This window comes from Leptonychotes weddellii, chromosome 1 (assembly GCF_054177405.1).
Source record: "Leptonychotes weddellii isolate Sample4059 chromosome 1, ASM5417740v2, whole genome shotgun sequence".
Taxonomy (NCBI): Eukaryota; Metazoa; Chordata; class Mammalia; order Carnivora; family Phocidae; genus Leptonychotes; species Leptonychotes weddellii.
The window spans coordinates 118,756,217-118,780,268 of record NC_138369.1 but is presented as its reverse complement, the minus strand read 5'-3'; the positions used below and the strand labels follow the sequence as shown (position 1 = coordinate 118,780,268).

The window sequence follows — 24,052 nt, the reverse complement described above, 5'->3', positions numbered from 1 at the left end:
AGGGAGGACAATACTGTCAGCACATCCATTTCTGGGCCAAATCCTCCATCACCCCACACCTGGCCCTGTACTCTGTTCCCTGCATTCAGCCCCGTGGCAACACTGCTGCTTTGTCTTCTCGATCTGACCCTCACGATCCGCCCCCCGACAGCCGGGGCTCTGGGCCAAGTCCAGTTTTCCCCATCCTTATCCTCCCTTCGTCTCCAACCAGCCTCCCCACTCCCCCTGGGTATTCAGCAGAACATCTCCTAATTGAAACCCTTGGCCACACTCTTCCCCAGGCGGCTCCCTGCCTCTCATTTCAAACCAGCTCCAGGAACCCTACCTCATCACAGTGCCTTTCCTACTAACGTGCGCCGGGCACAGAGCTGTGATTGCCACAGGCTCTGACCGACTCCTGTGAGGGAGATGGCAGTTTTACAGAAAGGAAACAGGGACTCCGGAAGGTTCAGTAACTCAGCTAGTTAACAGCAGAACTGGAGCTTCCACGGGCGAAGACAATAACGTCTTAAGCACGCACGGCATGCCTCGCCCTAGACAAGAAGCCTGTGATTGCCCTTTCGCAGTACCCGGCTAGGTCATAAAATGCCATACTCACATTATCCCACGTTGTTTATACAGAAGACAGATCTGCAGGTACATACATTGCTAGCTCTCTATGCTGACACTCTTCTTTCCCTCGCGTCCCCCAGCCCCAGCTCCGTGGGCATGCCCAGTCGCTGATGGCAGGAAGGGGGAGGCAGGGGCAAGGGTCCTATCTTATTCTGTACATCACTTGGTTCCAAGATAAGCTCAGCCAAGGACGGGGCCAGGGCCGATTCCAGTCCACTCTGATCCAGATTTGCCCCCGAACTGATCTGGAACACAATTCATTTCCAGGAAAGAATAACAGGGGTGTGGTTGCCTCCCTTGAGACAAAGACATTCGAGGCTGGTGGCACTTTTGTTTCTCTCTTTGGAGCCATTTCAAACATGGGGTCAGCAAAATGCCAGCCACGGGTAGGCCAGGGGAAACCACACTTGTGTCGGGCTGCCTGAGTTCTTGAGGCTCTGGTCCACGTCAGTGACAGTCCCAGGCCCCACCGTGACATCCGGGCAGGCCAGCCAAAAACAGTGCCGCCCCTCTCCCTCTCCGGTCTCTTCACGCTCCCCAAGGCTCAGAGGGAAGCCCCTGGAGCCAGGGCTCCAACTCTCAGGCCTTCTCCACTGGGGCCGACGCAGGTCCCTGATCACACACAAAAAGACAACTTTTAGCCTTGAGACTGGAAAAAAAAAAAAAAGTTTTAATAAATACAAAAATCTCCAATAATGACTCTGCTCAGCTCAGGGGCAGCAGGAGTGAAGTGGGGGGACCCTTGGTGCTGAGTGAGGATAAATTAAAAATCCCAACAAGCCAGTGACATTATGTACAGAAAGAAAGGGGTTGGGCTTCCAAGGCAGTGGCTGGAGGGTGACAGGGCAGGAGTCGGAGTGGCCGTGGCCTTGGTCTGCCCTGGCTACCCCTTCCCCTCGTGGAGGTGTGGTTCCCAGAGGTAGTGGGGGGAGGGAGAAGAGGCAGAAAAGAGGGGCCAAAGGCACTGGGTTTCCCACAGGGGAACGCAGGGTCCTTGGCGCCAGTCCTTCCCCCAGCCCAGGCCCCGTCCTCTTGGTCATGCGGCCTTCTGGCTGCTCCCTAGGAGCCTTCGGCTTCTTTCTCCAGCTCTGGAACCGTCCTGGCCTCTGGGGCTGCTGGAGACAGAAGGGAGTAAATTTTGGAGCTGTGTGACCTTAGCCTAGCTGCCTAATTCCTCTGAGCTTCAGAAATCTCACTTGTAAAGAAAGAGTAAGCAATAACAAGTCCACAAGGCTGCTGTGTGGTGGAAAGGAATGGCACCAGTGAAGAAGATGCGCGGCTCCTGACAGGTGGCAGGTGCCGCCCCCCCTCCCCAGGCACCCCACGGACAGCCCCCTCACTTACGCCGCCGGGGTGCGCAGTGGGGGCAGCAGCGACTCTCCTTCCCTGGACCGCAGGACAGTGGCAGTGAACAGTCATCCCGTTCACAGTGGGGCACCCCTGCCTGGTGCAGGACAGAGCAGATATGGAGGGTACCCAGAGGCACAGGGACACAGCAGCCTTCAGCCTCTTCAGGGAAGCCCACTCCCAGGAGCCTGCCCTCCCCGGAAAGGTCTCCCCACTCTAGGCCAGGCCCCCGATGCCCACCTCACACAGAGCGCACTCCCCACTCACCCCACATCTGCAGGTGATACAGCTCATCTCCCCAAAGGGAGGCACCGAGGGGTGCCAGCTCTGGCTGTCTGGGAACCACTGCCCTGCAAAACGGCAGCCCCGGGGCCCATCGGCCTGCATGGGGTCCCCCAACTGGGGGTGGGCCCCTGACCCCACTGTTGAAAGGGAGGGAGGGAGGGCGAGCTCAGCAGATGTGAGTTCTGTGAGGGCCACCCAGGTTTTATTTGTCTTTGAATCTCCAACACCTAGCAGTTTCTGGCACTTAGTAGGTGACAAATTTGGATGAGAGGATGGATGGATGGATGGATGGATGGATGGATGGATGGATGGACGGACGGATGGATGGATGGATGGATGGATGGATGGACGGACGGATGGATGGACGGATGGATGGACGGATGGGAGGATGGGAGGAAGGATGGACGAATAGATGGCTAGAAGGTTGATTTGAAGGAAGGGAGGAAGGGAGAGAGGGGGGAATGGATGGATGGGGCAGGAACTGGAGCCCATCTTAGCCCACTAATAAACCCATGCACATTCTTTCCAAATGCATTTAGAGCCCTGCCTCCAGGCTAGGCACAGAGCAGTGCTCAGTAAATGCTGAATTAGCTGAGAAGTCCCTTCCATCCACCTTCACTATGCATTCCCTCACTGTGCATCCCCTCACCTAGGACAAGGCAGCGAAGCACCTCATCTGCCCCAGGAAGCCTCTGTGCCCACCCCCCTCACCTGGACACTGTTTGCAGCAGTCAGTGGGGTTGGCACGGACAGGCTGGGCGCAGGCTAGCCGAGGACACTGCACCTTCTCACAGTGCACCTCTCCAGTGCCCCCCTGTAGGGATCCATTGAGGGAGGGTGTCAGAAAGGAAAAGGAGCCTCCTGCTTCCTCCCTCTCCTTTTCCATCCCTCAAATGTCATACTGCCATGGCCCTTCACTCAGAGGCCCTGGACTGGTGCTTTATATACCCAAACTCAAATGTTCGTGGTAGCCCTGCAACACAGCTGCTCTCCTATCTGCTCAGAGGAGTGGAAACGGGAGTTCAGGGAGGTACAGAAATCGCCAGGGCTATACGGAGCGAGTCAGCAGCCTGAGCCAGAATTCACACCCACGTCAGCCCTTCCCTTTTCCTGCAGGAAGCTGACTCTCAATGCTCAAAGGACTTTTCATAGTGCTTTCATCCTTCAGCCTTCCTTACACAGGCTGGGCTTTCCTCTTCTGGCAGCCCCCTCCCCATCTCTGCAGACCCTGCTGGGTTATGGCACCAGAGAGGGTTGGGCGGCCATACCTTGCAGGTGCAGACAGCACACTTAATTAAGCCAAATGGGGGCACGACGGGGTGCCACCGGGTACCCGCTGCCCGCCAGCTCCGGTCACCATCAAAATAGCAGCCTGGTTGGGGGGGGGGGGGACAGTGCCCAGCTGCCATGAGTACTGAGCTCATTGGCTGGGCCCACAATCAAGGCTGGAGTCTCAGGCCAACCCCACACTAGTCTAACCCCAGGGCCCGTTTGTGGACCAATGACTCTAATGAAGCCTGTCAGATGTCATTTGGAATCTGTGCCCCTCAGCCTCCCTCTACTCCCCCCATATATATTCTCACCCTTTTGTTCCCCTCCTGGTCCCACCCAACAGCTCTGCTGGATTCCCCACCCCTGCATGCAGACTTCCAGCTCACCCTCTCCGGGGTCTCTGGTCCGTGAGAGCCCAGGCAGGTCTCTGACATCTTGTTTCTCTGTGGGGCCAGAGAAATAGTGAAGGCAGGGGATGACCACGCCCTTCCCCCCCCCAGAGGCCTCATCCCCCACGGTGGCCCTTCCACCACCCCCTCCACTCAGGCAGGACACTCACCCGGGCACACGGGGCAGCACTGGTCCGGTGCCTGCACCGGGCTGGGACAGCTGGGCGGCGGGCACACCACGGGGTCACAGATCACCGTGCGTCTCTGCAAAGAGAGGTGGGGGGTGGGGGGTGGGGGGTGGGGGCTTGACTGGGACCCTTGCCCCAGAACCCAGACCTCAGTGCGCCCTTCGGCGGCATCTTACCTGGCAGGTGCACAGCGAGCAGAGCGGGTCATAGTTAGGCGCCCAGCGAGCCCCATGGGGGCGCTGCTGCCCCTCGAAGTAGCAGGTGTTGGGGTCTCGCGGTCGCCCCGCGCCGCCGGGTTTGGCTGGCGCGGGGGCGTCCGGGCCGAGCACAGCGGGCAGCGCAGGCAGGGCGGCGGCCGCTGCATCCGGAGCCCCGGGCGCCCACGCTCCCTCGGCCCCCGCCGCCGCCAGCCGCAGGCCGCCCACCTCGCATTGGTTGGCGATGTGCACCTGGGAGGAGAGGCGGGTTGAGGCTGCGTCCGGGGCTCCCCCTCGTGTCTCCACCAGCCGCCGCCAGCCAAGACACCTCCACCTCTGAGCAGCCCCGCGCCCCGGGAAGATGCTAGTAGGCCAGCAATCAGCCAGCAACCAGGGACAGGGTGGGCTGCTGTGAGCCTGGTCGTGGACCTTGTCGGGCTTCATCCTCCCAACCAGCCAGGTGATACCACCACCGCCAGGGCTCAGAGAGCGCAGTGACTCAGGCAAGAGCACACCATGCCAGCCCAACTCTGAACCATCCCCAGCGGCCCACACTGCCCACCTACCTGCCCCCGGAGCTCCCCTTGGGGGCTTCCCTTGGTGGTGATCAGCAGGGAGGCGGTGCCCTGCGCCAGATGCCCCAGCAGCTCAGGTTCCAGGTCCTTCACCACGCCCTGGGCCTGTGAGAGACAGGATAAGGGATGGCAACAAGGCACTCTAGGGCTGTGCCTACCGTGCTCGATTCGCAGATGAGAAACTGAGGCACGGGAGGTGAAATAAGGTCTTCGGGAAAGTGAAGCCCATTAGTGGTGGTGTGAAGCTCAGAAGCCAGGTCTCTCTGACTCCAAGTCCCTGGCAGCCCACCCCATTGGAGGGGGCTTGCTCCATCCCACCTGCTCCTCTGGAGGTCCTGGGCGTTACATACTATCTAAGAGATCCGGCCAGAGAAGGATGCAGGAAGGAGAATGGACACTAAAAGGCTGAGTCAGATTCATAGCCAGGGCTGTCTGACTCCCGAGCCCAGGTCAGCTCTGCCACGCCAGGCTCCCTGCTCTCGACCTCCCCCACCACAGGCCAGCACAACCCTCCATGCTTAAAAAAGCAGATCTTTTCCAAGCTGCCTTCACCGTCACGTCCTCACCTCTGGGCCATAGAATCCCTTCAGCAGCCGCCGGGGCCCTGGCATCCCAGGAGGCCCAAGGAGGTGGGCCGTGACAGTGCCCTGTTCTGAGCCACCAAGCCCAGCCAGCAGCACTTCATAGTGCAGGTGACAGTGGGTATCCAGGGAGAGCCAGGCATGTCCTGCTGCCTGGCTCTGCACGGGGGGTAACACCAGGGCTCCTGCCAGGGGCACGGGCAGTGCTGGATCCAGACAGAGGAGAGGGGACAGATGAGGAGGTGGCCTAGAGCAGCTACTCCCTTCTTCCCAGTATTCCCCCATCTCCCCCGTCTTCCCCCGACACGCATTCCACACATGGGCAGACACTGTCCACAGGCACAGGGCTGGGGGGCAGCAAGTTTTAGACCCCTGCACCACGGCCACGGAGAGGGTCTCCCAGCAGGGCCACCCTCTACAGCCCCACCTTCTCCAGATGCCAACCTGGGGCTCAGGCACATAGAAAGATCCACCAAGCTCTGGCACCCGGCACCTGAGTCCCCGACTCGAGGACATCAGAGGGCGGGAGAGGCCCTGGGGCACTCACTCTCATGGCGGGCGCTGTGTCCGCTATAGGGCAGGGCAGCCACGTGCCCCCGCAGTTCTCCATCTGGGAAGTCCTTGGTGCCCACGTTCAGGAACAGCTCATTCTGCAGCAGCATATGAGCCCCTCGGGCACCCAATCCAGGGCAGATCCCCACAGCCTGGGGGGTCAGGGAAGGATAAGCCCCAGCTGCAGCCTGCCAGATTCCAGATGAACCCCTCCTCAGCTTTCACACAAGCCCAAGATTCTGGATGCCTTTCTGTGTTTTGTGCCCCCGTCACCCAACACACACACGCATAACTGGATAGCACCTCGCAAGCCCAGGTTCAAGTCCCTCCTCTGCCACTTCCTACCTATGTAACAGTCTTGAGGAGTTATTTAACCTCTCGGATCCTTCACTTCACCGTCTAGAAAATGGGAACCATGAGGGCCAAAAATAATGTAAGAAAGGCAATCGGTGCAGTATGCGGCCCAGAGAGAGGCTCAGTAAGCGGCACTCATTGCTACCACATTTTTAATTACATGGTCTCCCTGTCCAACTCCTCCTCCCATTTGATGTGACATTGCTGAGGACGGGGGCACATCTGATTTTCTTCGTATTCCAGTCCCTAGCCTGAGGCTCCCTAAAAATGTGTCCAGGGAATCAGTGTGTCAGTGAGAGAACCTGTTAGTGAGTGAATGACCCCGAACCTCCCTGCTCACCCAACCCGGCCGTCCACGCCCCTGGGCACGGGCCCTGTGGCCCAGCTCTGCCGACAGCACTCACTGTGTGTCCTCCCGGCTGGAGGCCGGCCATGTGGCACAGGACAGTGCGCTGGTTTCTCCGCTGAGGCTTGGTCTCCAGCGTCATGGCCACCACCTCACTGCCTGTACCCACCACTTGCACCTGGGGGACAGGGTGGGGGAGGACAAATTGGAGTGGCTGAGAAGGCCGGAGGCCCGAACCGTGCAGGCCAAAGCCCCTCTCCCCGTGCAGCTCCTGACTCTCACCTGGTAGATCAGGGAGCCATTTCCTAGCAGCGTAAGGCTGGCTGAGCCAGCTGCACCCGTCTGAACAGGGATCAGGGCATCGGCCCCGCAAAGGACACTTTGCAGGACTGCAGGGGGACAAGAAAGGTGGAGGCAGGCTTGCCCCATGGCTGCTCATCCCTCCCCAGCCCCCACGACTCCCCCCATACCCACCCTGGCCGTGTGTCTGTGCCTCTCAGTGTTATGTGCCCCGGGGCGCCAGCCCCACCCTGCCTCACCATCGCAGCTCTGCCTGGCAGCGATGTGTCCGCTGATGCGTGGCGCTGGCCCACCTGCCCTCTCCAGGGCCATCTGTAGCTCCCCCAGCGCCAGCCAGTCCATCTCCTGGGCCGTCAGGTTGGGCAGCACCTCGGCAAAGCCCGGCTCCTGGGGACAGAGCAAGGTATAGCGGGTGCAGCAGAAGGCCAGGGCAGGTGGCAGCAAGAGCCAGAGCCTCGCTCACCTGGACTGAGGCATTGGCCTGGAGCTCTCGAAGTAGCTGCCCCTGGTGTAGAATCTGGAGCCGCAAGGAAACCTGGGCTGGTCCTGCAATGGCCACACGTGTGGATGCCTCTGAGGGATCGGCGCTCTCCCTACCCTCCTCCCGTGGCCTGCCCCATCCCACTTACCCCCACTCCTGGATTCCAGCAGTCCACGGAAGAGCAGCAAGAAATGCAAGGAGTCCTCTGTGTCGCTGAGAGTGAGTAGGGCGATGCCGCCTATGCCAGGCTGTGGGGGGCCTTCTAGGGTCAGGATGGCACTGAAGGTCTCTGGGGGAGGAGGAAGGACCATGAGAGCCCATCAGGAAGTCCCCTCCTCAGCCCACTCTGTTCCTGGGGACACAGAAGCCTCAGAACTTCACGTCCAGGGGCCATTTGCTCCCCTCACCTGCAGCCAGGGCCCGGTGTCGGATGAGAGGCCCCCAGACCTCCCCTGAAGGGTGAGTGGCTGTCACAAGTGCCACCTGCAGCTGTTCTGCCCTAAGGAGCCGCAGAGACAACCGAGGCACTGCCCGCCACACCCCACAGACCTGGAGCAGAGAGACAAGAAGGCCCTACTCAGACAGTATGCAACACAGGCCCGCTGCGAGGCCCAGCTATGGTGAGGAAGGAATACGGGAAGGCGCCCCAAGCCCTCCTAGGAAGCTTAGGAAGGGGGCCTTGGAGCCAGATGCCGGGGTCCAAATCCTGGCTCAACCACTTACTAGCTGTGTGACCTTGAGCAAATCACATTCTGCTACTGAGCCTCAGTTCCCTCATCTGTAAAATGGGCATCACAATGTCAGTGCCTTCCTCTCATTGGGCTGTGGTGAGGACCCACGGAGGCAATGCAGAGCCCGCTGGCGGTACAGGGCCCAGACTGGGTAAGCACTCGTAAATGGCATCATCTCACCAGGCCATCTCGCGTGGGGGCTGCAGGGTGCTCAAACAGGACGCTGCCAGCCGAGTCGGAGAAGCGGATTCGAGTGGGGCGGTCCAGCCTGGGAATGAGGGTGAGCTGAGCCTCCGCCAGGAGCGGCTCCTCCAGCCTCTCCCAACTCTCCTTCCCCAGTCCCCAGCTGAGCCCTCCTCCCACCTTCCCCTTTTCTCACTGCCTGTAGGAGATGGAGAAACGCAAGCTAGAGCGCAGCAGAGACACTCGGGCCCGAGCCACGGCCTGCGACCTCGGCCCTGTCAGCAGCGCCACGAAGTCTGCGAGGAAAAGATGTGCCGGGGCGTCAGCGCCCGCTACGGCAGCCCGGCCCCAACCACAGCCCCAGCTCCTGCCTGGCCCATACCTACCCGTGTGGCCGTCCCCTCGCGCCCGATCCTCAGAGCCTGGCTCCCCGCGGTCGCTGTAACTGCGGTGCTCGGGGTCCCGCGGGTACTCGAAGGCCAGGCCCGTTGGCGGCCTCTCGGGAGCGCCGCGCTCTAAGCCGGGAGTGGGAAACCCGGGCTTCAGCTGGGCACGACGGGGGCCGGCTGGCCGCTCCGTCTGCTCCGTCCGCGCCCGCCGCGGGGCTCAGGACCAAGCGTCACTGCCCTGCCTCCCTCCCCTCACCGCGGCGCCGGCCTTACCCTGGGGGCAGCTCTGGCAACAGTGTCCCGGCAGCAGCCGCGGCTGCACGCACGCCAGGGCTGGGCACTCGGGTTTGATGTGCTTGCAGCTGACCCTGCCCGGGCCCCTGGCGCGGCGACCCCACTGAGGCTGCTTGCGGGGAAGACGGGAAAACCAAGTGAGTGCCAGACACCAACTGGTGGGACACCCCCCCACCACCCCACCCCCCGGCCACCAGGGGAGAGTCATGGGACCAGAGCAAGGTCATCCCATGGAGTCAGACCACTCTGTTTCTTAACAAGCTGCTTGACCCTAGACAAACTACTTAACGTCTCTGGGCCTTGGGGTCCCTATCTGGGAAATGGGGGACGTAATAGTGTGTATCTAGCAGGATTATTCTAGGAGGTGAGAGACCGATGAAACCGTTGGCAAAGAGCCTGACACATAGTGGGTGGTCAATAACAGTCAACACCTGAGACTTGAATGGGGCGCTTCCTCTCCACTTTCTGCGCCAGGAACAAATACATACATATCTCCCAATACCTGCAGACTCGCCTCTTTCGGCTCAGCAGCTCCGAATCCACTCCGACATGCCGGGGACCCGAGCGCCCCCCCCACCCGCAAGGGCCCCGGCCACGGCAGTTGGGTTCACTCACCGCCTCGCAGGCGCACAGCACGCAGCGCATCACCCCGAAGGGCTCCCCCAGGTCCGGGTGCCACGTCTCGTCCAAGGCATAGACCTTCCCGCCGAAGGAGCAGCCTGCGGGGACGGGCTTGGCTGGCGGCCGCTGTCCCGTTCCTGCGGTGCGCCCGCCCTGGGCGCTGCCGGCCGGGCCCTGGGTGTTCCCCGCCCCCCCCCACCCCGGCCCCCCGCGCGACGCGCCTCGCGACCCCCGCCCACCCCTCCTGGCCGCCCGCCGCGCTGAGCCACCTGCGCCCGGCGCCCCCTCCGGGCGGGCGCAGACTTGCCCCGAGCCGGACTCTCTGCCTGCGCGTCCCCCGGGCCGCCCACCTACCTGCCGCTCCCCGAATGGGCAGCGGCTCCTTCTCGGGCCGGATGGGCAGCGCGGGGGGCTCGGGGCCGGCGCCGTGGGCCGGCGGGCAGCCGAGCAGCAGCAGCCCGAGAAGCAGCAGCGGGGCCGGCGGGGCCGGGAGGCTCGGCATGACGCGAACGGGACAGCTGGGGAGGCGGGAGGGAGGAGGGAGCAGGAGAGGGAGGAGGGAGGTGGGAGGAGGGCCGGGCCGGGGGCGGTACGGCGGGAGGGGGCCGGGGCCAGGGCCCGGGCAGTGCGGCGAGGGGCTCGTCGGGCGGCGGGAGTCGGCGCCGGGCCGGGCGGGGCGGGAGGAGCGGCCGGGAGGAGCGCGGGCGGGCGGGCGCTGACCCGGGCCGTACGCGGCTCTAGTGCCCCGGGCGCCGGCTCCGGCCCGTTTTATGCCCCGCGCCCGGCGCCCCGGCCGGGGGGCCTCCTCCTCAGCAAACGGGGCGGCGGCGGCGGCTCGGCGAGGGGCCGGGCTGAGCCCGGGGGGTCCGGCCCAGCAGCAGCGGCCCGGATCGCGAGTGGGGGAGGGGAGGGAGGGGCTGGGACCGGGCAGGGGAGGAGGGAGGGGCTGGAGGGGAAGGGGGAGCGGAGGGGGTAGGGGGAGGGGAGGGACCAGGGGGCGCGAAGAGGGGAGAAGAGGCGGGTCTGGAGCCCCCCGCTGCTGACGGCCACAGGGCGGCTGCACCAGGAGGTGCGTGTCCGGCCCAAGACGGGAGCCCCAGGCCAGGGAGGGGCAGAGGCTGGGCCTGAGGCCTGGGCCGGCCACTGGGCTAGTACTCGGTTCCTGCCGGAAAGATGAAGACTTGTCTTTTAAGGATGACAACGTGCAGGAAAGGCCCGTCAACTGATCTCCCCTACTGTGGGCCCACAGCACGTCTCAAACCCCACACCACCCGCACTCACTGCCGGGCCTGTGGCCCTATCTCTTCCCAGAGGTCTTCCCTCACTCTACTGTTCCCCAGGAGAGGGACTTAGCCAGAAAGAGGGTCCCCTTTCTGTCTGTGACAGTGTTTCCCTCCCTACCGTAACCTGTCCCGCAGGCCCATCCAACCATCACTGTCCCCAGCCTGACATCCTCTCTCACCCTCTTCCCTTCACCCAGGGGACCCTCTGCCTCTCCACCCCACCCCCAACCTCCTTTGTCTTGGTTTTCTGATCATGACTGCCTCCCTGTCCCCTCCCACACCCATTCACCCACCAGCCTCCCAACCATCCCAGCACCCTCCTTCCTAATCTTGGGAGGCATCTCATCTGGCTGAACTGGAGAATTCCGGGATCTAGGCCATACTCCTTAGCTGACAGCCCCATCCTTGGGAGGAGGAGCAGGAGGGGAAGAACTGGGGTGGGGGGTGATGGGAACAAGGTCAGGCCAGGAGGCCCCTGAGGACAGAGACTGCGAGGAGACTGGGATTGAGGGCAAAGCAAAGGAACTAGAACCAGGGCCAAAGGAAGAGGGGGGCCAGCAGGAGGTATTTGCGGGGGAGGTTCAGCAGCTGTCTTTCCTAAGACAGGGACACATGGGCCTGGTTATTCCTCTTGTCACATATGGAGTGGTAGGAGATGGAACGGGGAGAAAGACAGGGCAAGCTCAGGAGAGCTTGGGCACAGAGGTAAGTGGCCTTAGCTGTCTGAGTCACCGGGCCCCCCGCCAGAGGGGCACCTGAGCCCAGTCTAACCACCCTACACACACCCCTCACCTTGCAGTCCTCTCAAATGGTCCAAACCCTTTTCCTATAACACTGACCAATGACGGGCTCATTCCCTAATACAGGCAATACCCACATTCCCACTGGGCAAGGGGGAATAAGACACGACCCGCACAGGATTATAGGAGAGAAAGGCAGGACAGCAAGAGCCCTAGTGGGTCTCAGCAGCAGGTGTGTTGTCCAGGGAAAAGAAATTTGGCCAGTCAGGAACTGAACAACCCACCAATCCAAAACCAGAACCAGATCTCTGTGCCTCTTCCGCAGGAACAAAAAGATCCTGCCAGATTTCTCCTGGGGAAAAAAGCCCATCTCCTCCCCCCAGCCAGGTCCCAGGTTTCCCATCTCCTAGAAAAAGATGGATCCCCCTGTTGAAATCCTCCCTGTGGTGTGTGTGGGTGGAGGAGCTGGGCTCTGCTAGTGGACCATGGTCCAGGCAGGGGCTCCACGTTCAGTGCAGGTGGGAGGAGAAGGCGTCACTTCCGGGGGCCTTCACCAGTATCTGGTGGCTCCCTGCTCTCTGATTGGGCAGAAGTGTCCTGGGCAGGCCTGTGACCCTACTGCTGTGGAGGGGCTGTGCCCCAGCACTACGTGTCTCCCTACCCATCGGCTCCCCAGAGTGCTGCCTGCTGTGCACCTGGGTCCTGGAGCCCTTCTCTACCCGGTGAGTGGCAAGCAGGGTTTGGAGTTAAGTGAGGCTAGGAAGGATAGGAAAGAGGAATTGGGCTCACAGCTGGGGGAGGGGCAGGCAAACTGGAACCTACAGGCACTGACCTTTGTCGAGAAGCGTGTAGCCTTCCCAGAATGGGAGGAGCAGGACAGAGCAGGGGTAGGGGGTGGGGTGCTGGGTTCTGAGGGACTGATCACAGACTTGGAGGAATATAGCCCTGTCCCAGCTGGCCCTAAGGAAAGCAGACGTGTGCCCCGGGAGAAAATAAGAAATGCACCCGTGGTGCATTTAGGGCTTAGGGCATATAGCATCAAGCCGGACACAGGCCCAATCCCCATTCTTACCCAGTAGTTCTTAGTTCGCTTATGGTTCTGAATCCTGGGACTGGGGAAGCTGGGCCCAAGGAGAGGGTTGTGGGAGGAGGGCGCATGCATGTTGACAGACCTACAGGAAATCCCAATATTGAATCAGGTGCAGGCCTCTTTGCACAACTTGTCAAAGAAGGAGGAGGCCATGTGGGGGGTCCTGTGAAGGAACTGGAAGGGGTCTGCCGAGGGGGCAGGGAGGAAGATGTGGGCTAGGAGATGGATACGGTGGGCGTCCAACGCGAGGTAACCACGTGAGGTGGGTGCCTCACTCAGCACGTACCGATTGCTGGGCAAATTGCCTCCGGTGGGACGTCCCAGGACTGTTAGCCCCCCTCTCCGCCTCAGATAGCCCAGTATGTTAGAACTGGGAGTGCAAAGAAAAACTCCAAGAGGCTTATGGGTGGGGGTAAATGGAGAGAGAACGAGCGGTTAATTGCTCCCATACCACCTTCTCATAATCTTGTAATCACCAACCCCTAGTAGTACAGTTTTGTTTTCCCCAAGTCCCCTCCTCCGCCCCACTCCCCCAGCTACCCCTCAACACATTGCACATGTTTGCTAGCTCCTCACCCTCACCTTATATCCCGCTTTCCAACCTCTTCTCCCAGGCTTATGCCACAATACTCCTATTCCCTCTCCCCATGCCAGATTTTCTCTAACCAAACCGAGGTTGCTCAGAATTTGAGGCCAGTTAAGGTTGTGTGTGTGTGTGTGTACGCGCACGCTTGCGTATTCCATCCTGCTGCTCTCGGCAGGGGCAGGGGCACCAGCCCCACATCAGACTCACTGAGGAACCCTGACAAAGAGGAGACACCACATGCCGCAGTCACAAGGAGACCTGGGAGCAGTCAGAGCGCTAGCAGTTCCGGGCTGGTCAGCATCTCATGCCCTCCCAGCAGCTATTCCTGTCACTTGCAGGATAGATTCCAGACCCTCTTCCTCAGCCCACCTGTGCCCCACCGTGCAAGAAGTGCCGGAGCCCAAGCCGCCTCCATGGCCCCAGGAAGGAGTCAGGGGAGAGGCCCCATCCAGGGAGCCGCTCCTACCAGACAGCCTGGCCAGAATGGAGCCGACTGGTAAGAACACACCTGCGGGACCTAGGGCCAAATCACAGCGGGGTTAAAGAGGAAAGAGAAGGGAGATGTGCTGCCTCCAGGGTAGAGGGCGGAGGGAACCCAATCTCCCAGGACTGAGGCCTCTGAAAGGTAAATTCCCTGGATTTCAGGTCTGGGTCCTAACTGGGAATTCCTGGACTACCACCTGACAATGATTTCTTCCTTATCCACCCTGTCAACCTCACTTCTCCTCGTCTAAGAACTGCTCCTCGTGGTCATGCTTCTCCTAACTGCAAGACTGGATCTGTGCCTCCCGGCTCCTCCCGCCTGTGACCCCCGTCTCCTAAATAAACTGCTTCGAGACTCCCATGTCCTTCACAGCAGACTGGTGAGGATCTCCCAGCACTCTCCCCTCTATCCATTAACTCGTCAGATACCCCTCCTCCCATCATTCCCTCTCACCCCCGGACCCGATCACTGTTCTTCCTATATTGTCCTTGGGAAGACCGCCACCTCCCCATCACCACTCCTTGATGGGGATGATGATTTGCAATCTAGTCCACTTTTAAAAGCTCTAGTCTGGACATATATTACTCCTGGTCACTGGGTCACCACCCCCCCTCCTTTATTTGAGCTCCCTTCTCCACCCCACCCCACCACCAATCTTTTTCACTAGAACCAGTGTCCAGACGTTAACCCTTTGTCCACACCTGTCCTGCTGCCTGCTGTGGACTTCAGCTTGGGAGAATGGAAAACCCAGAAGGTAAGAAAGCCATCCCTTCCTTTGGTTTCCCTAATTCATGTCTTCATCGGTTTTCTACTGCTTTCCATGGATTCTTCAAAATTCCTGAGCTTCCTAAAAATATCTCACCTTGGGCTTGGCCACCCTAACCTAATCTACATTCCTCTATGATGATATCCTCTGGACAAGATGGCTTGCAGTCCCAGTATGTGAAAATAGATTCAAAGCTGAACACCCAGAAAAGCTGGATAGAAGTCTCTCACAGCCATGCCTTTGACCTATTCCCATGCAAACTTCGTAAGCTGGCATGAAGAAGTAAGACTGATCTGTCATCCCCAGATGACACAAAACTGGGAAGCAGAGGTAAAATAGCAAAAGATAGAATCAAGATTCACATTGCTGAAAGGATAGATCAAAAACAAGGTAAAATTTAACAGAGATATACAAAAAATTCTACATTTACTCAAAGTAATCGAGTAAAGTCCTATTCCAGCTTTCAGGCCATAATGCCCCCACTTCCCCTTATATAAGCTTCTGGCCCTAGAACTTACTATGAACAAGATCTGGGAGGATTGAGTTGACCTCAGACTTAGCAGGTAACACTATTAAAGCAGCTATTTTAAAAGCTAGTGATTCTAGGTGGCTTTAGATGTTTAGCATCCACCTTGTGGAAGTATTCCTAAAAACCTTTAAGTGGCCTGCACTTAACAGTACTGAGTTGAGTACTGGATACCCTCCTCTAGACACATGCTAATTTATTCAGAGGACCATATTAAACTAGCATGTGTCCAGAAGGAGGAAGCAACCTGAACAGTGAGAGGTTAGAAAACACATTCTGTGAGGAATGGCTTAAAAAAAAAGAAAAAAGAAAAAAGCCTGTCTGATGAGCTTGGAGAAAAGTTGTTAAGTCTTGTGGTATAGTTGGATGTGCTTTAGTCTGAGGCTCAGGAAACCTCCGGGGAGGGAGCACTCCTTGCAAGGTCAGCTCTTCTACCCTCAAGATCCCTAGAATCCCCTTTCTTCCCTCAGGTCTTGGGGTGGGGGGGAACTGGGCCAGGGACGAAGGGCAATTCCTGGGGATCCCTTGCAGTTCCAGCTCTGCCGTTGATCACTGTAAGCCCCTTTCCTTCATCTTTATGATCTTGGTGATGGTCTCATCTCTCCGTTAAGTTTTTAAAAAATCATGATTCTAGGATTTTGTAGCAGAAAAAGTAGATTGGCAGCACTAGAACCGAGAGGTTAAAAACTATAATAGCGCAGATTCCAACGTAGGGTAAGGGGGAGAAAGGACTTTTCTGACTGAAATTAAGTGTAAGACCAGGCTGGGTTACCGGACACTGGAGTTATTCAAGCAGAGGCTGATGACCAATTGCCGGGAGACTGTGAAGGAATTCCTGGGCTGGGTGGGACCTTGGTCCTGTCCAATTCTCAGCTCCTATGATTCATTCCGCTGGCTACTCCTAGGGGTCCCCACCCGCTATGAGCATGCCCTTTGAAGTGGGCCGCTTCTCCCTTCCATCTCTCTTGCAGGAGAAGACCAAGGCACAGGACGTTCTGGGAGCCGCGGCCCTTCTGCTGGAGGCAGTAATGGCAGCACGGAGACAACTGGGACCCACCTGCCTCTCATCCCTCCTGGGACAGCTTTCCGGACAGGTCCGTCTCCTCCTTGGGGCCCTGCAGGGCCTCCTTGGAACCCAGGTAAGTAAGTCCTGAGTCAATGGGACGACAGAGACTGTCCTCTGCTGACTCAGTCCCTTTAGAAGACCTGAGGGAAGAAAGGCGAATTCTGGGAATCCTGAGGGTAGCACAGCTGACCAACTAAAGGGTGCTCCCTCCCAGCCATAAAGCCTGGGTGCTGGCCCCTTATCTTTCCCTGGAGACGAGGGACGGCATGATATCCGGCCCAGGTCTCTGGCCTCAGGCCCATCCTCTGCCCTCAGCTTCCTCCACAGGGCAGGACCACAACTCACAAGGATCCCAGTGCCATATTCCTGACCTTCCAGCAACTGCTCCGAGGAAAGGTGCGCTTCCTGCTGCTTGTAGTAGGGCCCACCCTGTGTGTCAAGCAGGCCCTACCCACGACAGCTGTCCCAAGCAATGCCTCTCTATTGCTCACACTGCACAAGCTCCCAAACAGGACTTCGGGATTGCTGGAGACAAACTCCAGTGTCTCAGCCAGAACTACTGGCTCTGGACTTCTGAAGAGGCTGCAGGGACTCAGAGCCAAGATTCCTGGTCTGCTGAACCAAACCTCCAGGTCCCTAGACCAAATGCCTGGACACCTGAACAGGACACACGGACCCTTGATTGGAACTCCCGGACTCTTTCCTGGACCCTCACCCATGGCCTCAGGAGCCCCAGACACCCCTCCGGGAACTTCAGACATGGACTCCCTGCCCCCCGACCTCTGGCCTGGATATTCTCCTTCCCCAACCCATCCTCCTACTGGGCAATACACACTCTTCTCTCCTTCACCCACCTCGCCCAACCCCCCGGGGCCAGCTCCAACCTCCATCTCCTGACCCCACTGTCACAGCCAACCCGACCAGTCCTCTTCTAATTGCAGCCTACCCTCACTTCCAGAATCTGTCTCAGGAGGAGTAAGGTACTCCAGCCCTGCCAGCATCAGCACTGTCTCCATGTAAAGTTCCCTTTCCAGGAGGGGAGGCCCTGGGAGTCAAGTCATACCAGATTTCCTGCTTTCACCTGAAACCCAAAGCCCTGCTAAAGGGGGATACACGGGACAGAAAAGGGGATCATTTTTCACTGTATATTGTAAAACTTCAGAAGCTATTTTTTTAAACTATCAATAATATTCACCAGAGCAGCTAGTTATCTTTGGTCTGTTTTCTGCACAAATTTACAACTTACTAATTCTCTACGTGCTGTTTTGCATACAATTCTGCAAAAGGCTGGACCAGCCTGACTTCTGAACGGGGTAGAGACTGACCTTATGTTAGAAAACAGGGGGAAAAAGCTTTGGTTTTCTACTCAGAACTAAGGTTAGTCTCTTTATCCCCTTCACTATCATTCTCAGTGGGACTCTGATCTCCTTTTCTAAGGAGATCCTTACTCTTGAAAAATGAATGAGAAGTAGTCTCTTAGAAGGGCTGTCTTTACACAATCAACAAAACTGAGCCTATATAAATAAAGAATAAATAAGAACACCCAAAAGCTAACTGAAAAGCAAGGGAAAAAGGTTCTTCAGGGGGCAATAGATCTCCCCCTTCCCTCCCCTCCAAAAAGTTAACAGGAAGCCTCGGAGAGCCTCACACCCCAGGTAAGGCCCTGCAGACAGTTCAGTCAAGACAAAACCTGGATGGGACAGCTGAGCAAACAGCGAGAGCTTCAGCAGCTCAGCAGGAAGCTTCACCAGGCACGGGTTCCTGCCTCCCTCCTGTGGAGGTCAGGGGGAAGTGCAGGAAGTGGCAAGAGTCAGTCTCCCAGGGCTCACACAGCGGGAGGGGCAAGTGCAAGTTGAAGGCTCATTTCCCAATTCCCAGAAGTCCACGGTATCTAAAAAGCAGCCCTATGTGACCACCATGAGCTCTGCTAAGAATTCTCTGGAGAAGAAGCCCGGCTTATGGGGCTTTGCAAATAAGTGCCACCGTGGTGCTTAGGAAAAGGTTTATGTTGCCCCAAACAAAAACTCCATTGCAAAGGTCAACCCTACAGCTAGAGGCTCCTGTAGGAAAACTAACAGAAGCTTTTTCCTCTTCCCTCCCCTCTCAACTCCCCCAAAGGAGAGGAAACACTACCATGTAGGTAAAAAAGCCAAGATCCCAGAGTTCCAAACACCGCCACAAATACCCCAGGACCAGTAAAGAAGAATGAAAGCCAGTGTGCCAAGAGCCTTATGTAGGTTACCTTTTATAGTGCTCACACACCTCTATCAGGCTGGGGATGCTATCAGTCTCAGAGAAGCCAGGCACGCTCTCAGTGCTCACACAGCCTGTGAGCAAGAAGAGAAGAAACAGCCTGAGCTGACTAGAGCCCATACGGTCCCTAGTGTGGTGCACTGTCCAATAGATCACTCAGTGATTGTGCTTATTAGAAAAAATGTCCAGGGGCGCCTGGGTGGCTCAGTCGGTTAAGTGGCTGCCTTCGGCTCAGGTCATGATCCTGGGGTCCTGGGATCGAGCCCCACGTCCAGCTCCCTGCTCAGCAGAGAGCCTGCTTCTCCCTCTCCCTCTGCTTGCCACTCTGCCTACTTGTGCTCTCTATCTGTCGAATAAATAAATAAAAATCTTAAAAAAAAAAAAGAAAAAATGTCCAAGTCCTGAGGGAGGAAATACATCAACAATTAAAAGAGTTCTGAGTAGAAAACCAAAGCTCTTGGACGGGGTGACCAATTTAGACATCTCCAGGTGTCCTCCTTTCCCATCATGGATGGAACTGTTGCCATGGAGAAGGAATCGACAAATGCACAAAGCTCAAAAGTGTTGTTCAGATCTCAGAGGGTGTCAGTTTTTGCATGGGAGAAAACAGTTGTTCCACACTACCAATTCCAGCATGCTGTCAAGAGAACGGTAAGTGGAAATTGTAATCGACTGAAATACCAAACTAGGCTCAATGTAATAACCAAATGAAGAACTTTGTGGCCCATGAAAGAGTTAGCACCCGGGACAAGATATGCCAAAGGGACCAAAGGCAAAGGCTTCAGGGTTCTCAGCACAGTCAGATGAGACACAAGGACGGCAAAACAGCAAGAAGTATACAGCCAGTAAGTTCCAGGCATCCAGGATTGGCATTTGACCTATTTTAGGGCAAATGCAAGTAACTCATGGGCTTTTCCAGTGTGAACTAAGCTGTCCCTATTGAGAATCTAACCCTTCCCAAAACTTCGTCAGGCTGATTCTATCCCTTCTTCCCTTTCCACAAAATGCAAAAAACTGTTACAACCAGAACACCCTTCTATCCGACTGCATGCCAGTTCTCTTCTGCCACCCCAGGGCAGCCAGGATAGTGTGCTATGCTACCCCACAAACTGTTACTGGCAATTAGGTTCTCCGACTCTAACCTAAACCCATCCTTCTCAAACACCCCCAAAAATCTGACTCCATGTAAAAGTTCTAGGAGTCCACAAAAATTCATCCCAACCCCCACTGCATCTTCCATCCCCCCCCCCCATAGTAAACCAAAGAAACACCTTTTCCTCCCCGCCCCGCAGAGATCATTCATTTTCAGCCCATTTCCCTAAATACTATTTCTAACACCTCATGTAAAGACCTGAAAATGATGGGGAAGGAAACACCCCTGGGCATCCCAGCAGGGGGACAGGCTCCCCAGGCAAAGCCAGGAGATCAAAAGAGAAAACTCCTTAATACACACTCGCCATCCTTCTGGATTGCTACCCTGAACTTCCCAGGGGAAATCAGAGTCCAGGATACTTTCTCAGAGACCTCGAATGCCAGACTGAAGAGCCAGCTCATACGCTGGAGTCCTAGGGAGCATCACCACTTCCTCAATTCTGTTCTTGCCCAGTTTTAAGTTAGTGACTGTCCTCAGGCTGCTCCATTGTCCTGGATACTGCCACTGGACTGCCAACCTCATTGGTATTGCTGCCCCGTCCACCGCACTGGTCTGTGCAGCAGCTGCCTGTTCAGTGTCCCTGGTGAGAACCCCCACCCCTACCCACTCACCCTCCCCTCCAGGTCGCCAAGGGAATGTAGAGCAGACACCTAGCTCCTCCACCTGTTCCTACAATCACCAAATCTGCTCCTCCTACTCTCCTCGTAGTCAGGTCCCAAGCCGGCATCTAAAAAGCCTCCACCCAAAGCTTCCACAAAAATGAACATTTCCAGGCTGTGCAAGTGACTCATTCAAATCAACGTGATCTGACTTCCTAAGAGACTGAAAGTGTTGGAAGGACACAAGCAGGGCTCCTTGCCAATTCAAAATTCTATGCCAAATGGGTGGTATCTTCCGGGGCTGGGGTGCCCTCAAGAGCCAAAAGCACAATACTCTCTCTCCCAGAGAGAAAACCACATTGGAGAATAAATGTTGGGGATAGTCAACCAGGAGGCTGAGATAACCCTAAACCCAGATACCAAAAGGTCAGAATAGATCCTACATTGACATGTGATCATCTGGCTGTGGGCCAGAAATACAATATACCACAGGCAAATTGGAAAAAAATGATTTTAGAGTAATGGAAAAGATTTTTTTTTTTTAAGGTGGGGAAAAGAGTCTGAAAAAGTAAAGTTTAATTAAAAAATCATATACACAAACAACTTCTGATTCCTTTTAAGCCCTCCCACTGGGTCTTTCACAGGCAAGTTTCCCATTGAGTCCAGACCACCTAAAGATGCACCCCCAGTGGCCAGCCAGCCAGCCCTTCCTGAACAGGTGGTCAGTAGTAACTGCTCCTCAGGCTCGAATGGATGTCCAAGTCCTGAGTGACTAAGCAGCAAGGTTGGCTTCCTGGGTGCTTCAGAAGGCCAGTTTCTTCATCAGCAGATAAACTCTGGAATCCACTTCAAATCCATGCAGGTTGTTGGCATCACCCTGCAGCCTCATGAGCAGGCCACCATAGGACACGTAGGCAGAGCTGAAACAGAAGGCCCCAGTACCATGAGTTTAAGCTCTGGAGCGGCAGCGACCTAATGGCTCTCCATCCCAGCTTAAGAAAAAGAGGTACCCTTCTAGTGTTCTGTCATTAGGAACCAAAATTCAGACAAGGATGAATGCACAAATTTGTGCAAAGAAGTGTTCTTTTTATCAACAAGAGTGAAAAATGCTACACGCCCAGAATAATGGAAATGGTCAAATGAATTAAGATATATCCATTTACTGGAATGTTATGCAGTTATTAAAATGTTTAGGAGAGGGGCGCCCGGGTGGCTCAGTTGGTTAAGTGTCTGCCTTCGGCTCCAGTCACGATACCAGGGTCCTGGGATCGAGTCCCGCATCAGGCTCCCTGCTGAGCAGGGAGCCTGCTTCTCCCTCTCCCTCTGCTGCTCCCCGTGCTTGTGCTCTCTCTCTCTCAAATAAATAAGTAAAATCTTAAAAAAAAAAAAATTAAAAAAAAAATGTTTAGGAAAAGCTTTAAACTGACATGGGGAAACCTGTTTTACATAACTTGAAGAAAAAGAGCAGAAGAAAACATTGTAATAAATGTGATCTCAAAGAAAAAAGTACACAGGAAAAAACCTAGAATATTTAAAAATGTTTATGTAAAAGATTCCCTCTGGGTATGGAATTATAGGTGACTTTTTTTGCTTCTTCACATTACTTCTCTGCTTTTCAAATTTCTTACAAGGGGCACATATTGTTTTAATAAAATTTTAAAGAAGAGAAAAAATAGTTGGGCAGGGAAACCAAAGAACTAGGGATTGGATTCCAGAGTAGCAAAACACACACACAAATAAACAAAAACAAAAAAGCCTAGCAGTTTAATCAGTTAATGCTGCATCTAGTTCCTGGGGAAGAAACCTTCCTTTGCACTTCACATAGCAAGATCATCAGTTTCTCATTTGGACCCTTGGGCCCCGAGGTCCTGACAAAGGGCCAAGTGAGCAGCCCACATTTCAGACTGGAAACTGTTCCCACAACAGTTTCTTTCTGGGTCCCACCTAGGTCTGAGGTGCTTGGGGAGAGAGACCCAACCCAGGAAACATGAAGCACGGCCCAGATTTTCAGAGCAGAGCTCAGGTTATCAGCACGGGGCTGGGGGGCAAGGGTTCTCCCAAGACCCTGGAACTTACAGACGCGTTGCTGCTTCAGTAGAAGTTTCGTCGCCCTCAATTCTGTATACTTTCCCATACATTACGTACTCAAACTGGTCGGCCCTGTGGAACAGTGGTGGCAAGGTCATTCTTCAAAGTAGTTAACAGTAATAAGAAGCCCTTTAAAAACGATAACTGGTAACTAAGTGTCAACATTCTAACAGACGTTTTCCAAACACAATGCCATTTAGTCCTCCCAGGGACTCTTTGAGCAAGGTGTGACCATCTGTACTTTCCTGACGGGGAAATCGAGGCTGCAAGAGGTTAAGGCTATTCAATAAGTAAGTGGCAGGGCTGAGACTGGAACTCTAGTGGAGTTCCAAAGCCTTTCCATCGCACCAAACTCCCTCCGAAGATGCAAGGCTCACACAGCCTGGGTCACTCAGTGGTCATCTCCTCAGCGATTAATAAGCTACAACCCACAAGCATGTCATCACTGCCCTGGATAAACACCTGGCTGTTTGAATTCTTAAGTGCAGCAATTTCCTTAAGGTTGCTCAGATTCTACTGATAATCATTTATTCCACAAATTAAATAAGGATCCTTCTATACCACTCATCTACTTAGTCCTCAGGCATATTTCAAGTACTCCCGTCTTCACTTCCTCACCTGGAAGGTCTATCATCTGTGGGGTTGTATTCACCGTCATCCAGGGTACCATCTTCATATAAGGTACTGGCTATGACCAACCGGAACTTGTCACCTGAAAATCATGGCAATATCTGAGGCTGAAGAACAGCTGAAATGAAAAAAAGCCTCCTGCAATTGTCTGTGTTCAATACTTACCCAAGTCCACAGGGTAAATCTGAATGTTTACATCTAAGATCAGGTCCATCTTGAAAGATTCACTCTCACAATGTAGTCGAGACACTAGAGGGAAGTAGAGAAAGAGTGGGGTAGGTAATTGCCAGGCCCAGGGCAGACCCTGCAGACCCCACTCTGGAGGACTATATGTAATTGAACACTCATTCTAACCCAGTCTGCAACCACTAGCCTCTCATCTGCTCCCAGAGAAGTGCAGACTCAATCAGAACCAGAAATGCCAGGAGGACAGGGGAGAAAACTATGGCAAGTGGACAGAATCTCAGAAAAGAATCACAGGTCCTCTGGCAATAAATAATATCCAGGTTCTAGGCCTGCCTAGGTGATTAAGAAACAACCTGACTGAATGGCTAAAATTAACAAGTCAGGAAAGGACATATTGGCGAGGATGTGGAGAAAAGGGAACCCTCCTACACCGTTGGTGGGAATGCAAGCTGGTGCAGCCACTCTGGAAAAGTATGGAGGTTCCTCAAAAAGTTGAAAATAGGGGCACCTGGGTGGCTCAGTCATTGGGCGTCTGCCTTCGGCTCAGGTAATGATCCCAGGGTCCTGGGATCGAGCCCCGCGTCGGGCTCCCTGCTCAGCGGGAAGCCTGCTTCTCCCTTTCCCACTCCCCCTGCTTGTGTTCCCTCTCTCGCTGTGTGTCTCTCTCTCTCAAATAAATAAAATCTTTAAAAAAAAAAAAAGTTGAAAATAGAGCTACCCTACAACCCAGCAATTGCACTACTGGGTATTTACCCCAAAGATACAAATGTAGTGATCCGAAGGGGTATGTGCACCCCAATGTTTACAGCAGCAATGTCCACAATAGCCAAACTATGGAAAGAGCCAAGATGTCCATGAACAGATGAATGGATAAAGAAGATGTGGTATATATACACAATGGAATA

The 24,052-nt window shown here is 55.7% G+C and overlaps 3 protein-coding genes across 12 annotated transcripts; 1 reads left to right on the top strand and 2 right to left on the bottom strand.

The window, feature by feature from the left end:
- Positions 1-530: 530 nt before the first annotated feature.
- Positions 531-10,360, bottom strand: CHRD (chordin). 10 transcript variants are annotated; one of them, XM_081830782.1, is made up of 23 exons: positions 10,052-10,358; positions 9,692-9,795; positions 9,056-9,185; positions 8,780-8,908; positions 8,590-8,689; positions 8,391-8,478; positions 7,887-8,028; positions 7,628-7,768; positions 7,462-7,544; positions 7,238-7,385; positions 6,981-7,087; positions 6,757-6,876; positions 5,994-6,186; positions 5,432-5,652; positions 4,857-4,970; positions 4,270-4,542; positions 4,076-4,169; positions 3,903-3,959; positions 3,513-3,616; positions 2,956-3,058; positions 2,227-2,381; positions 1,957-2,052; positions 531-1,724 (listed from the first exon to the last, which is right to left on the bottom strand). In XM_081830782.1, the coding sequence occupies exons 1-23, from the start codon at positions 10,197-10,199 to the stop codon at positions 1,323-1,325; spliced, it is 3,252 nt and encodes a 1,083-aa protein (XP_081686908.1). In that variant the 5' UTR covers positions 10,200-10,358; the 3' UTR covers positions 531-1,322. The 10 variants fall into 10 exon arrangements, 8 of the variants coding, with proteins under 8 accessions (XP_081686908.1, XP_081686905.1, XP_081686909.1 ...); XM_081830779.1 differs by having other exon boundaries at positions 531-1,727; positions 10,052-10,357; XM_081830783.1 differs by having other exon boundaries at positions 531-1,727; positions 5,994-6,150; positions 10,052-10,356.
- A 384-nt stretch (positions 10,361-10,744) lies between these two features.
- On the top strand, positions 10,745-17,435 carry THPO (thrombopoietin). The gene is made up of 7 exons (XM_081830768.1): positions 10,745-12,442; positions 13,572-13,892; positions 14,132-14,259; positions 14,548-14,634; positions 16,144-16,311; positions 16,554-16,634; positions 16,751-17,435. Exons 2-7 carry the CDS (start codon positions 13,634-13,636, stop codon positions 17,171-17,173), a joined length of 1,146 nt encoding a protein of 381 aa, XP_081686894.1. The 5' UTR covers positions 10,745-12,442; positions 13,572-13,633; the 3' UTR covers positions 17,174-17,435.
- A 3,367-nt stretch (positions 17,436-20,802) lies between these two features.
- On the bottom strand, positions 20,803-23,210 carry POLR2H (RNA polymerase II, I and III subunit H). Its single transcript, XM_006738130.3, has 4 exons — positions 23,127-23,210; positions 22,950-23,043; positions 22,320-22,403; positions 20,803-21,163 (listed from the first exon to the last, which is right to left on the bottom strand). The coding sequence occupies exons 1-4, from the start codon at positions 23,173-23,175 to the stop codon at positions 21,046-21,048; spliced, it is 345 nt and encodes a 114-aa protein (XP_006738193.1). The 5' UTR covers positions 23,176-23,210; the 3' UTR covers positions 20,803-21,045.
- Between the last annotated feature and the right edge of the window lie 842 nt (positions 23,211-24,052).